Below are 15,867 nucleotides of genomic sequence, written 5' to 3' on the forward strand. Positions count from 1 at the left end.
AGCTAGTTAAGCTGCTGCGCAGCTTCGCGAGTCTGTTTTTCAGCTGCGGCGCAGCGATAAGTTGCGGCGCAGTTGGGGGCTTAAATCACTTAACTTTTTCCTAGCTTTAGTTCTAACATCCTAGGATCGTCCCGACCTTTCCGGAATGTACTCTTATGACCTTATTGGTGCCCTACACATGACAAACGAGTCGTTTAAAGTTGGGTGTCCTCTTTGGAACCTAATTCAAGACATTAACATAAACTAAATAAACATATAACTTATGTTTGAGAATGAGGCGACCTTGGGGCGACTTCATTTTGGTTACAAACTATTACATGACCTCCCTAACGACCATGTTGGGTCCCGAAAGTCTTTCAAAGCCATAAAGTAAAGCTAAAATCTAGTTAGAGAATCGTCTTTGGTGAATAATGCATGTCTTGTATACATTACTAGGTTGTGGACGCGTGGAGCACTATAATCACCTATAATCTCATCTTAATTCGATATTAGCCTCTTTTGCCAATCAAGGTGAGTTCGTATCTCCCTACTCTATTGAGATTCGGGCTGAAAAGTGTACATTGTGTGTTTATTTGTTTGAATTAGTTGTTTGTTGATTGAATGAAGATTGATGGATGAATCATTGAAATGTTTTGTGTATGTTGGTATTGAGAAAGGTTATATTTAGATTAGATGTACATACATGGAAGTCGACTTCGCGTTCAAAAGGTTTGAGATGTGGAGGGTTAGCCGCTGGTACACCCTGTATACAAACATCGAGGACTCTTTGAAAGCAAGCCCTCTCAAGTGTATGTATGTATAGTTTCATCATATTGTTGGTTATTGGATGTTGGATTGATGGATTGTTGTGCTTGCATTGTGTTGGTTGCTTGAGATGATTTGGTTGTCTGTTGAGACAAATGTGTTCATCCAGGTATAGACGTATACACTGGTGTTGGTCATCCGGGTTTATAGACGTATATTCGCCGACGTTTTTGAGATGCCACAATGGTCATGGTGATGACCTGTGAGTATCGTTGCATAGATGGCATAATGGCCCTACATATTATATGTATTTTGGTTTGGCATGCATATCATTCACATCATGGCATTGACATTGCATTGATTGTTCTTATACGTTTGTTATATAGTGATGCAATGGTTGGATGACGTGTAAGACTACTTGTATGTGATAATTGTTCTTGTTTTTATGATATGTGGTTATGGTCGGTGGTTCATCTTGGGCCACCACTACGAACTCACCAACCTCGTGTTGACTTGTAGAACACTTTTCAGGTAATCAGGTGGTTCAAGGATGTGATGCATGATCTGGTGTAGCTTTTGGTTTCGGGCATGGACTTTATGGATCAAGGATTCATACGCCCACTTTTGGATTAATGCTTAGGATCGATAGCCATCTCTAGAATTCTCTTTTGTAAACTTTGATGGTCATTTGCTCCTTGTGCATTGTTTGAATATTTGACTTGTCGTGGATTCACCGAATTCATTAATGTCATTTAGTTGCCTACGATAATCCCTCCTTGTGCTATATGATTTCCGTAATATTTCGAGCCCTAGCTCGGGGTGTTACAGAATGGTGGCCCATGCCAGGTCGTAGAGAATTAGGTGGTTTGACCTAGACTACGGCTTAAGTTAAAACTCTTCATATAGCATGCATGGCTAGGAATTTTGTGTGCAACTTGATTTTTGTGAACCCTAGAAAGTGTACATTGGGAGTTCGTAGTTGAGACCAATTATGTGATGACTTGAGTACGATATGGTTTTGGTTTGAGTTTGATTGTGATTGAGATGGATTGTTGTTTGATAATAGTTGTTGATTTAGGGCGAGGTGAAGTTATGGCGTTAACTTGATGTAACATTGTGGCAACCCTAAAAGAGCGTGATCAACTATTTTATGGTCACCCGATGTTATAGCAATTTAATGACATCACGGGTTGCGCACGCTTGGTTTAAAGCATAATAAGGAATCGATATGCTTTTTGGGAAGTTGATTGAGTGGAGGGTTAGCCGCCGGTACACCCTGTACACAAACTCGATCAGTAACTAGAAAGCATATTGGATTCGGATTATACTTTGAACCATCCGTGCTAGATTATAGGATTGTATGATAAATGATTGTAGTGAGCTCAGTATGGTAAGTAATAATTTCTCCCTAGAAATCTATCGCTTTTGCCTTAGCTTAATGGTATGAAATGTGTATGTTATGTCGACTTGAGGGCATTGACAACTTGTGTGACTAACATGTGAGTATTGAGACTAACTTTCGGGTCAACGCCTTGCTTGTTTTATAGAAATGGTAAGACCAAGAAGAGCTGGAACTAACTATAGGGCTAACTCGGAAGAACCTCAACCGGAAGCTCAACCGGAAGTGCAAGGAGGTAGAGGTAGGGGCCGGGGTGGTAGAGGTCGTGGTGGAGGACGAGGTAGGGGCCGAGGTAGGGGTCGTGGTGAGGCTCCCAGGCCTAACTTGGCGGATGTGATTGCTCAAACGGTCTCCAATATCATGCCGACTATTGTTGCCCAAGTCCAAGCAACTCTTGATGGGAACAATGGGGTACAACCTAATGAGCATCAAAACGTTGGAAACCCGGAAAATGTGAATGATGAGGGTGCTCAACCTCATGTTGTAGTAGAAGAAGAAGAAGAAGAAGAACTCGAAAGAGCGGATAACTATAGGGCTAGGTATAACCAACACGGAGTGTACCGCCAAGGTTGTCAATTCAAAGATTTCAAGAATTGTGGGGCACCGGAGTTTGATGGGTTGGGTGGGCCCGTGGAATGTATAAAATGGTTTGAGAGGATTGAAGCGGTGATTGAAAGGAGTCATTGTACTTATGATGACCGAATTTATTATGCCTCCGGTATGTTCAAGGAGGATGCTTTAAGTTGGTGGAACCAAGAGAAGGCCTTGGGTCGGGCCCACAATTTGGAATGGGCCGACTTCAAGAACAAAGTGAAAGAGAAATTTTGCCCACCTTATGAGCTCCAAAACTTGACCATCGAGTTTGTCCATCTCAAAATGGACGGGGCCGACTACAAGGGCTATGTTAGACGATTCCAAGAGTTGTCTACCCTTGTTCCTCACCTAGTGAGCACCGAGTCTCGGGCCATTGAGAAGTTTGTTTTGGGTTTGACTCAACAAGTCCGTTCTCTCATCAATCCGGTCATGCCTACTTCCATGGTCGAGGCTATTAACCGTGCCGGTAGTGTTACCGAAGACTTGTTAAGAAGTGGAGTTTTGAGTAAATCATCATCCTCATCATCAAAAAGAAAGGAGGTTGGGGAAACAAGTGGTCCAAGGAAGATGGGGAGGTTTGACTCCAAGAATGCTAATCGGGGTAGGGTGATGGCGGCGGTGGAGCCGGTGAAGAAGCCTTATGTGGGGCCCCACCCACATTGTGGAAGATGCAATAGACACCACCCCGCCAATGTTCAATGTGGGGCATGCTTTAATTGTAACCGTTTGGGGCATATGGCGAAAGAATGTAGGGCACCAAGGGTGGGTACGGGTCCGCTCAATGTAGCTCCTATTCAAGCTCTTCCTCCTCAAGGCAATCAAAGAAGAGGCGAATGTTATGTGTGCGGTAGCCCAAATCATTACCGTAACAATTGTCCTCAATGGGTGGGACAACAAGTTCAAGTGGCCGTTCACCCCAATCAACTACAAATTGCCGGGCCTAACCAAAACCGGGGACAACAAGGTCACCAAGCGCAACCCCGTGGCCGAGCCTTTGCGGTCAATGCAAATGAGGCCCGTAATGATCCCAATGTTGTTGCAGGTACCTTTCTTCTTAATGGTCATTATGCAACGGTTTTATTTGATTCCGGAGCCGATTATAGTTTTGTGTCCTCTCGCTTTATCCCTTTGATTGATGTGCATCCGTGTGCCCTAAACTATGTACTCGATATAGAAACGGTAAATGGCACCTTAGCAAAACTTAGTCAAATACTTCGTGATTGTATTTTGACTCTAAACGACATCGAATTCTACATCGACCTTATGCCTTTTGAAATCGGTAGCTTTGACGTTATTGTGGGAATGGATTGGTTAACGGCGGTAAATGCAACTATTGATTGTGGGGAGAGGGTTGTTAAAATACCGTTGTCTAGCGGTAAAATTCTTAGAGTTCAAGGTGAAACTTCCGATTCTCTAAATTCTAAAGTCTTTAGTGCTACCATCTCAAAGGTAGAATTGAAGACTGTTCCTATTGTTTGTGAATTCTCTGATGTTTTTCCGGAAGAATTACCGGGATTACCCCCATCTCGTGAACTTGACTTTCGTATCAATCTTATTCCGGGAGCCGCACCCGTGGCAAAAGCTCCTTATAGACTTGCCCTCACTGAAATGCAAGAACTCGAAGCTCAACTTAAGGAACTTCAAGAGAAAGGTTTCATCCGTCCTAGTCAATCTCCTTGGGGTGCTCCCATTCTCTTTGTCAAGAAGAAAGACGGGTCGTTTAGAATGTGTATAGACTATCGGGAGTTGAATAAGCTTACGGTGAAGAATCGATATCCTCTTCCTCGAATCGATGACCTTTTGACCGACTTCAAGGTGCCAAGCACTTTTCCAAAATCGATCTCCGCTCGGGTTATCATCAACTCCGGGTTCATGATGATGACATTCATAAAACGGCTTTCCGAACTCGGTATGGGCACTTTGAATTCACCGTTATGCCTTTCGGGTTGACCAATGCACCAGCAGTATTCATGGATTTGATGAACCGGGTGTGTCGCCCTTTCTTGGACAAGTCCGTCATTGTCTTTATTGACGACATACTTGTTTATTCTAAAACGAAGGAAGAACATGCCGAACACTTGCGAGAAGTACTCGAGTTGTTAAGAAAGGAGAAATTGTATGCTAAATTCTCCAAGTGTGAGTTTTGGTTAGAGAAGGTTCACTTCCTTGGTCACATGGTAAGCAAAGACGGTATTCACGTTGACCCAAGTAAGATCGAAGCGGTTAAGAATTGGAGGAGACCCGAAACACCTTCCGAAATCCGTCAATTCCTTGGATTGGCGGGTTACTATAGAAGATTTATCGAAAATTTCTCCCGCATTGCACAACCTCTTACACTCTTGACTCAAAAGGAACGGAAATTCGAATGGGGCAATAGACAAGAACAAGCCTTCCAAACTCTTAAGAACATGTTGTGTGAAGCACCCATTCTAACCCTTCCCGATGGAGTTGAAGATTTTGTAGTATATTGTGATGCTTCGGGGCAAGGATTGGGTTGTGTCCTTATGCAAAGGGGCAAAGTTATTGCATACGCCTCCCGCCAATTGAAGGTGCACGAGAAGAACTATCCGACACACGACTTAGAATTGGGAGCGGTAGTATTTGCTTTGAAGTGTTGGAGGCATTATCTCTATGGCACCAAGTGCGTGATTTATACCGATCACAAAAGCCTACAACACATTTTTAATCAAAGTGAATTGAACATGAGACAAAGACGTTGGCTTGAACTCCTTAGTGACTATGATTGTGACATCCGTTATCATCCGGGTAAGGCCAATGTGGTAGCCGATGCCTTGAGCCGGAAGGAACGAGTTAAACCAAGACGTGCTAGGGTTATGAGCCTCACGGTAGGACCAAACATTCGCGATCAAATCATTGCGGCTCAAGTACAAGCCACTCGACCAGAAAACTTTGGTAATGAGAATTTGGATGGTATGGAGCAACAATTCGATAGGAAGAGTGATAATGGGCTCTATTTAGTTGGAAGGCTCTGGGTTCCCATTTTCGGCAATCTAAGAACTCTTCTCATGCATGAAGCTCATCGATCACCTTATTCGGTCCACCCCGGGTCGGATAAGATGTATTTTGATTTAAGAGATTTCTATTGGTGGCCGGGTATGAAGCGAGATGTGGCTAGGTATGTGAGTGAGTGCCTTACTTGCTTACAAGTGAAAGCCGATCATAAGAAGCCACCCGGATTATTAGTGCAACCCGAGGCCCCCGAATGGAAATGGGAACACATTGCAATGGACTTCATAACGAAGTTACCGAAGACAAGAAGTGGTCGCGATACAATTTGGGTGATAGTTGATCGGTTAACGAAGTCGGCTCATTTCGTGGCCATTCGTGAAACCGATGGTGTTGACACCTTAGCTCGTTTGTACATCAAGGAAGTGGTGTCTAAACATGGAGTTCCGGTTTCTATCATCTCCGATAGAGATTCCCGGTATAACTCGAATTTATGGAGGGCCTTTCATCGTGCAATGGGTACGCGACTAAATATGAGCACGGCGTTTCATCCTCAAACGGATGGGCAAACCGAAAGAACAATACAAACGCTTGAAGATATGTTAAGGGCATGTGCCATTGATTTTAGTGGGAGTTGGGAAGATCACTTGCCTTTGGTGGAATTTTCATACAACAATAGTTATCATGCCACCATCCAAATGGCGCCTTTTAGAGCTTTATATGGTAGGGTTTGCCGATCTCCCTTAGCTTGGGCGGAGATCGGTGAAAGCCAACTCATTGGACCGGAGATTGTGGTGGAAACAACAAAGGTGATCTACCAAATCAAGGAGAGATTGCAATTGGCCCGTGAAAGACAAAAGAAGTATGCCGATGTGAGGCGGCGACCGCTAGAGTTTGAAGCGGGGGATTATGTATTGTTGAAGGTGTCGCCCTGGAAGGGTGTTATCCGTTTTGTGAAGAGAGGCAAACTCGGGCCAAGGTATATCGGTCCTTTTAAGATTATTGAACGGGTTGGGAAGGTTGCTTATCGGTTGGAATTGCCACAAGAACTTGGGGGAGTACATGATGTCTTCCACATTTGCAACCTACGCAAATGCTTGGCGGACCCGACACAACATGTGCCTATGAATGAAATTCGGGTGGATAAGAATTTAAATTTTGTGGAGGAGCCGGTAGAGATCTTGGACCGTCAAACCAAAAAGCTCAAGAACAAGCATTATACCATTGTTAAGGTTAGATGGAATGCTAGACGCGGAGCCGAGTTCACTTGGGAGCGTGAGGATCATATGAAGTCCAAGTACCCGGATTTGTTTAATAATTAGTGTTTTATTAGATTTCGGGACGAAATCCTTTTATCGGGGGAATAATGTAACATCCATGAATTTTGACCCGTTGACTTTAAGTATCATGTTATGAATTATAGTAGTTAATGATATCTTTAAATCCATCTTGTGGTTAAATGACTAATTGTATACTCAATGAGCCGGTTGACGGTGTGCTAGATGTAATGTCGTGGGTTTTGGACTAATTAGTTATGTTGACGGGTCAACCCATGGATCAAAGTCTTGACCCATGACCCACCTTAGTCAACCCAACCCCCACCCACCTTATCCTTTCCTTCCCTTATTCTTCTTATCTCTCTCTTCTTTACTCCCAAGAACACACTCTCCTTTCACTCTCTCTCTCTAATTTAATTCATAGTTCATGGAAATTCAAGCTTAGTTAATGCAAGAATAATAAATCTTATCACCATTTTAACTTCATATCAAAAACTTGGGTTCCAAAGTGTAAGAAATGACCTCATTTGAATCAAAATTCGGGTTTGAGGATTTGTGAAGCTTTTGGTAAGTAAATTCTACTCTATGACCTTCACTTCATGTTAGTAAATGTACCTATAGTTGTGCCAAAACATTTTCGGGTCACAAATCGGGTCAAAAGTCGAATTAGGGTTTGTCTAGGGTTAGTAATGGGTTAACCGAATTTGAACTTGAGTTGGTGTTTTGAAGAAAGATTTTAAAGTGGGTTTGGGTTATTCATGTGTAAACATGCTTAATTATGCTTCATATTGAGTTTTGATGCTTCACAAATCGATTTTGGGTGTCAAAAATGAGTTATGGGTTAGTTTTGGTGTGTTTAGGTCGAAATGGGTTGCTGAGGCTGAACTGGGTGAGCTGCTGCGCAGCTAGTTAAGCTGCTGCGCAGCTTCACAATTCTGTTTTTCAGCTGCTGCGCAGCTAGTTAAGCTGCTGCGCAGCTTCGCGAGTCTGTTTTTCAGCTGCGGCGCAGCGATAAGTTGCGGCGCAGTTGGGGGCTTAAATCACTTAACTTTTTCCTAGCTTTAGTTCTAACATCCTAGGATCGTCCCGACCTTTCCGGAATGTACTCTTATGACCTTATTGGTGCCCTACACATGACAAACGAGTCGTTTAAAGTTGGGTGTCCTCTTTGGAACCTAATTCAAGACATTAACATAAACTAAATAAACATATAACTTATGTTTGAGAATGAGGCGACCTTGGGGCGACTTCATTTTGGTTACAAACTATTACATGACCTCCCTAACGACCATGTTGGGTCCCGAAAGTCTTTCAAAGCCATAAAGTAAAGCTAAAATCTAGTTAGAGAATCGTCTTTGGTGAATAATGCATGTCTTGTATACATTACTAGGTTGTGGACGCGTGGAGCACTATAATCACCTATAATCTCATCTTAATTCGATATTAGCCTCTTTTGCCAATCAAGGTGAGTTCGTATCTCCCTACTCTATTGAGATTCGGGCTGAAAAGTGTACATTGTGTGTTTATTTGTTTGAATTAGTTGTTTGTTGATTGAATGAAGATTGATGGATGAATCATTGAAATGTTTTGTGTATGTTGGTATTGAGAAAGGTTATATTTAGATTAGATGTACATACATGGAAGTCGACTTCGCGTTCAAAAGGTTTGAGATGTGGAGGGTTAGCCGCTGGTACACCCTGTATACAAACATCGAGGACTCTTTGAAAGCAAGCCCTCTCAAGTGTATGTATGTATAGTTTCATCATATTGTTGGTTATTGGATGTTGGATTGATGGATTGTTGTGCTTGCATTGTGTTGGTTGCTTGAGATGATTTGGTTGTCTGTTGAGACAAATGTGTTCATCCAGGTATAGACGTATACACTGGTGTTGGTCATCCGGGTTTATAGACGTATATTCGCCGACGTTTTTGAGATGCCACAATGGTCATGGTGATGACCTGTGAGTATCGTTGCATAGATGGCATAATGGCCCTACATATTATATGTATTTTGGTTTGGCATGCATATCATTCACATCATGGCATTGACATTGCATTGATTGTTCTTATACGTTTGTTATATAGTGATGCAATGGTTGGATGACGTGTAAGACTACTTGTATGTGATAATTGTTCTTGTTTTTATGATATGTGGTTATGGTCGGTGGTTCATCTTGGGCCACCACTACGAACTCACCAACCTCGTGTTGACTTGTAGAACACTTTTCAGGTAATCAGGTGGTTCAAGGATGTGATGCATGATCTGGTGTAGCTTTTGGTTTCGGGCATGGACTTTATGGATCAAGGATTCATACGCCCACTTTTGGATTAATGCTTAGGATCGATAGCCATCTCTAGAATTCTCTTTTGTAAACTTTGATGGTCATTTGCTCCTTGTGCATTGTTTGAATATTTGACTTGTCGTGGATTCACCGAATTCATTAATGTCATTTAGTTGCCTACGATAATCCCTCCTTGTGCTATATGATTTCCGTAATATTTCGAGCCCTAGCTCGGGGTGTTACAATTTTAATTTTGACGTGTCGATGGTTTTTTAATTTGACATTTTATGTTTATTTATATTATTAGTGTTTTATTTATTGGGATGTGTAACCCCACCAGGAGAAAATGTGTAACCCCACCAGAGAGGGTATTAGCGGCGACATCGCCACTAATACTGCGGGTCGCCATATGTGTAATGGTAAATCTGAACGAGAAATTAGCGGGTCCCATGTCAGTGTCAGAGTATTAGTGGCGACGTCGCCGCTAATACGTTGGTCGGGTTGACTTTTGCCTGGTGGTGTTACCCTCTGCCTTAATTATATACCATAAAAGAGTAAACTAATTTTTTTAATTATAATAATACAGACAATAGGTATTTACCAGCACGATACTAGGTAGTAGTTGTTGCGATAACGGTCTGTTGATATCAGCGACATGTGGTGATGACGACGACTATTGATATTTGATAGTGGTGACTGACGAGTGGTCCGTCTAGTTTGATGTAAATCTAGGTGATGTAAAGGTAGTGGTGGTGAAAATATTTTAGAAGATAGAAAGATATTCACGCAATGCGGTGATGATGTGGTGAACTGGTGATGGCGTTGACCGGTGGTGATGGCGCAAGCGAGTAGTGATGGTAATTAATGTAAGAGTGTTAAATCTAGAGGGGTAATTGAGATATTTTTAAAGATAAAAGACTAATTGTAAATTAACTAATTACAGGTATGATGATCATATCGTTTTTTTTTTTTGTTTTTTCTTTTAACTTTTTAATAAAAGTGTAGATTTTTATGAAAAAGGACTCACTTAAGTTCCATAACATGACTAGTTATGTTAGGAAGAGTTGAGACTTTTGGATTAAATCCAACGATTAATATTCAAAAATGATATTTGATTATTGACCATTAGATTTAATTCAAAGATTGAGGTGTTTTTAACTTGACTTTTTAAGTTAAAAACAACTTTAAGGAATTCTCCATTTTTATATATAGTAATATAAAAGTGTAGATAGATGTACATTTGTACTAATTTGACTAGCAAGTATAGTCCATGTGTCTAGTTTTTCTATTTTTGGGTGTGAAATGGTATAAAGAATTGAAGGGGGGTTTGGGTGGACTCACGTCAAGTCAATAATATGTGAACAAGATAATTAGATGGAATTTGGGAAATATCATGTTTTAATTTGGTTTATGCACTCTCTAATTGATGCTTTAAGAAAATTCAAAGTCAATATCTTACGAGAGGGGAAAAAGGAAGAATTAGTATTTAGTAGTATTAACGTCTCTAAGCTAAACTGCTTGATTAATCACCAAATACGATCGAGTTAAACAAAACTTAATTAGAGTGGGGCTTTGGTCTTTTCCGAACTAGGTCTTGAAGACTTGGACACTACCAGAAATATTATTCCTAGAGCATAGCCGATTTTTTATTATTAATTTTTTTTGTATCACTTAGATTTAGGGCATAATACATGTGTAAGTGAACGAAAAAAAAAATAGATAAAAATTGTGTGACCGAGAATGGTTTCCTTGTATAGACTTTTCGTATCTCAAGTTTTTTTTTTTTATTTATTAAATGTAAGAACTCTTAAAGTTATATTGGATCACATGTTTTTAAAATTTATTCATATGTAAAATTTTATAAAAATGTTTTGTAAGAGTTGAACTCTTAAATTAGAAGATTTTTTTTTTCCTTCAAAACATTTAAAACAACCTTATGTGAACTTGTAATTGAATTTGTTTATGTTTTCATTTATATGTGAACAAACGACTATGTATAAGGATTTAGACATAATTTTCTACCATATACTTTTATATAACAGAATGAATTTGAAAAATATATAATATAATACATAGTTTATAACTTATAAGTTATTATGTTTTTTTTTTTTAAATTCTCCATCCCACTATGTATATGTATAAATCTACATGAGTTTGTTAACTTTGTTTACTAGTAGCGAAAAAAAGAAGAAAAGAAAACTAGAAAGGTACAATTTCCACGCGGTTCTTTAATTGCCGAGTGTCTAAATATTCTACATTTCAATAGTGTTGACTTTGATTCAAAGTCTTAAATTACACGCATGCACATGCATATCTCCTCTTTCGAGTTTTTGTTTTTCTATGTCGTCTTAACCAACATATACTCCGTACACAAATCCCATACTACTAGTATTCTGTATTCCTTTTTTAACTTTAATTAAAAAAACCACAGCAGTTTTTCAAAAAAGACTAAAAAGTTATACTACCACCAGGCACCAGCATATATGTTTGCAAAAAGTTGATTTTTGAAACTTCTAATATTCCCCTCAAATTAATCTAGTATATATGTTTGCAAAAAGTTTACTTTTGAAAGTTCTAATTAATATTCCCCTCAAACTAATCTAGATTATTGGTCTTTACATATTGATAATTATTATTGTTAATAGTGTTTGTTATAGCTATAATTTAAGTACTTTTTTTTTTTTAATAATATTAGCATTGACTTTAGTTTCAAAGACTCAAATAGTGATATTAGTACAGTGATTATTGCTAATTTAACATTTAAATTACGAATAAATCTAAACAATAGCCTATTCATACTTTCAGTTTGTTTGTGCTAGTACATTAACATAAATGAACAAACATAAACTATAAACAAACATGAGCACAATTTCATGTTTATTTATTTGTTTGTAAACCGTTCGTCATATTAACTGAACCAATATATATATATATATATAAACAACTATATTTTTTTTTTAATTCAAGATTTTTTTATAAGCTTTTCAAAATCTTTAGCTTTTAATTTGAATGAAAAGCTTTATGTACAAATTAACAACACACTAATATTGTGTAAACAAAAATTGGTATGTTTTATGGCTAGGGATTCCTTCAAGTTGAGGAAATCTTGACCATTGATTGAAAATTAAGGGCAAAACTTCAATGATTATCATTAAATCGTGGCCCTTGATTTTCATTCAATGAACAAGATTATCCTAACATAACTAGGGTAACTTGAGGAAATTTCCTCTCTTATTTTATAGACATGCAATTCATATGATATACAGTATTACGCTTATTATACATTTTTAATTATAATGAAATTTATACTTTACCATTATGGCATTATATATTGTGTAGAGAAGTTCTAAACTTAAAAAACTACTCAGTAAAGCATACAGGGGACTATAGTAAGCATGAGATAAGTTTTTGTTTTTTAGTCATTATCATTTTATACTTTAAGTTGAAGCCATAGTTACGGATCCAAACACCTTAAGAAATTAGAAATCTTTTTAACAATTTTAATTAAAAGCTACAACTTACAGTTCAGTTCTAATTAAAAGATACTAACTATTTTTAACAAATATACTAAATGTATAGACAAATAAGTATGAACGCTTATATTTTTGGCGTTTGTTCAGATAATAACAATATTAAATACTAGTTGCCATATAAACCTGCCTCGATGACATTGTCATGTGCGAGACACTGTCATGCATCATCTTCCTACTTTTTAAAATTGCCATTTCTTTTACTATCTGTCTTAGTTGTTATCTTAATTTATTCGAAGTACATACGTATACGATAAGTCGATAACTTGCATGTAAGAGAAAATCAGTCAAACTAGCTAGAACAAATCTTTATATGAATTTTAGCTTTGTATTATATTTAAAAAAATTGACCTAGCTAATTAACATCTAATGTAGCGAGTGTTTTCTTTTCCTTTTATCTACTTCTTGTAATTTTTATCTTCCTAACATTTCCACCTCTCCTTTCTTCGTTGACGTTAACTAAATAAAAAAATTAAAATCGGTCAAAATTAAAACATTTTTATGAAAAAAATTCTTTTCATAAGAAAAATTTAAAAATTCATGGCTTAGGTTAAATTTTCCGAGATAAATACAAACTCATGTCCACCTCGTTTCTATGGATAACAAACAGGAGTAAAAGGCACTCCTTATCTTGGATGAATTAGATCAAAAACCCTCTTAATGTACACGATTAGCTCATAGTTGTATCTAGTTTACTTGTATTTCGGTTTTTTCTTTATAATTGAACTAATTGGATCAGTAGCTCCTTGCTAGTCGATCTCCTCATTAATATATTCCTGCCGTTCCAAAAAAAAATATGTATTGTTTTTTAATATTGTCAATTCTATTTAAACGATGCGTAGTTGACCACCAATGGTAGGAACCTCTTTTCTATTCATTCCGTATATAGTTTTATATAATGATATATCTGAAATTTAAATTTTTGACCTTGTTTTGAAAATATAAATAATGTATTCATGTACAACTTTTGTTTTTAAGCTATCTGAAACATCAGCAAGGCACTTGTCTTTGTTTAATGTAATTTTAAAAAGTTTAAACACGACCATATCTTGACAAAGAAACTATTATTATTATATTGTTCAAAATGAATTTAATTGTAAAAAGCCAAGTAGTATTTGATTATAGGCAACTTATACAGTTATACACTTATACATGGTATAGTGTATACAAGAGTAACCGTATCTTTATTATCATCAATTTTGTTTTATATGTGACGATGTAAGAGAACTAATTTAAATAGGATTACCACAGGCTGCAAATATTATTGGTCAGTTGGTCGTCACAAGCTTTATAGTAATTAAAATGAAACAATGTTATCTAATGCATCTCAATTACATTACTTAGTCAACTCAACAAACAAATATAGCTATGTTTTGTAAAATTTGACTAAGATATCAAATGACAAATAGTACTAGTGGTCGTAACAAACCAAATAATGAATATGAACGGAGCATGCTCATGTTGTTTGTTTAAGTTTAAGCTATTTTAACCATATATAGAGAAATTAAAAAGTATATGGTAAACTTACCATATTTTAATGTATCACAAATATACAGATGAACGGCAAAAAAGTATTACTTGTATTATATAAAGTCATGAGAACACAAAAATAACACTAAGAAAAATAACTTTTCAAACAAATTACGAAGAAAACTATACTAATGATTCGGAAAAAGGCGGGGGCCCTGGCCCCAAAAGAGATCCGCCCTTGCTTTGAACCGTATAACATTTTGCTAACAAAGAATTTCGATCATATACGATATATTGATTTAGAGTTAAAAGAAATTTTAAATGGAATAAGACGAAAACTGCAACATAATATAGTCAATTAAAGTTAGAGGATCAAGAACAAAGAGTGTATCGTTGATTTTACAAAGATTTATGTCTATTGGTGAAACAAATCTAATTAACAAACATTACATTTAAATTTAATGATTTTAGCTGGCTTAAACGAGTGTATCGTTGATTTTTTTTTAAAAAATAGTAACGAGCAGCCATGGTTAATAATAGACATGCCAACTAACTCATTCGGTCATTCCCATCCCAAGACCCAAGCTGCCAAACTATTAATAGCGAAATATCAACTGGGCTATACTGGGCCAACTATTAAATGCGTATAAAGAATTGTTGGTCCACTGGGCCCACATTTGTCCCAATAATGTATCTTGGCTTTGGATGCTTCGGTTTTGAAATTAGTTAAAATTAAATCAAATAGTTATAGCAGTTTGAAGCGGATATTACGATTGCTAAAAAAATATGGTCTGAAATGTGATATATTATACTTCGAGCGAGGTACTTTGTGTAATAATCATGCCACCAAAATGAAATATCAAGATGTTTGAATCGATTTCATTGTTAGTATCCTTGTTACTACTAGTGTAAGTATACAAACAGAGCATTTGTTTTATTTGTGATTGTGACCTTTAAATTGTTAGTATAATAATAGTATTCACATAAATATGTATCAAATCATGTCTGGCAAAGGGGGTACGGAATCGACATCAATAGTTAATGATTGAGAAACATACGAGTACCTTTTTATACCGAATTATAGAGAATGAAAGTTGAAAACTAAAGAAAATCGTATGAAATAATGCTTTGGTGTTAGTTGTATGATGTCGACTTCATACAAAACATCTAGATTATTATTCGTTATATATAATACATAAATAAATGTATTAAATATAAAATGATTCATACATGTTTTCGTAAAAGGAAAAATATCAAAAGTGACACCTGTTTTAACGGGTACTGAGTCTCAATATCGTCTTCGATGGTGTATGGGAAAGGTTGAGATGTAAATAATCTTATACTTACTTAAGATAGAGAGGTTGCATCTAACCATGCAAATCCTTACGAATCTTTAAAATCTTTTAATTTTATTTCTGACCATGCAAATGCCTTTATATTTTTTACATCACCATTCGGCACTCATTACTTTAATAAACCCATAGACAACACAAACTTGGCCCAATACTTTTACTGTTGTATCAAAAGTATCGTACAATCCAACCAAAGAAAGAAGACTTGGACAGACCCAAGTTACACATACTAAACAACTTCCATTGACTATC

The 15,867-nt window shown here is 37.3% G+C and overlaps 1 protein-coding gene across 1 annotated transcript; it reads left to right on the forward strand.

The window, feature by feature from the left end:
- Window positions 1-2,293: 2,293 nt before the first annotated feature.
- LOC122592051 lies at window positions 2,294-4,687 on the forward strand. The gene has a single exon (XM_043764263.1). It carries the CDS (start codon window positions 2,294-2,296, stop codon window positions 4,685-4,687), a length of 2,394 nt encoding a protein of 797 aa, XP_043620198.1.
- Window positions 4,688-15,867: the final 11,180 nt, after the last annotated feature.

This window comes from Erigeron canadensis, chromosome 3 (genome assembly GCF_010389155.1).
Source record: "Erigeron canadensis isolate Cc75 chromosome 3, C_canadensis_v1, whole genome shotgun sequence".
Taxonomy (NCBI): Eukaryota; Viridiplantae; Streptophyta; class Magnoliopsida; order Asterales; family Asteraceae; genus Erigeron; species Erigeron canadensis.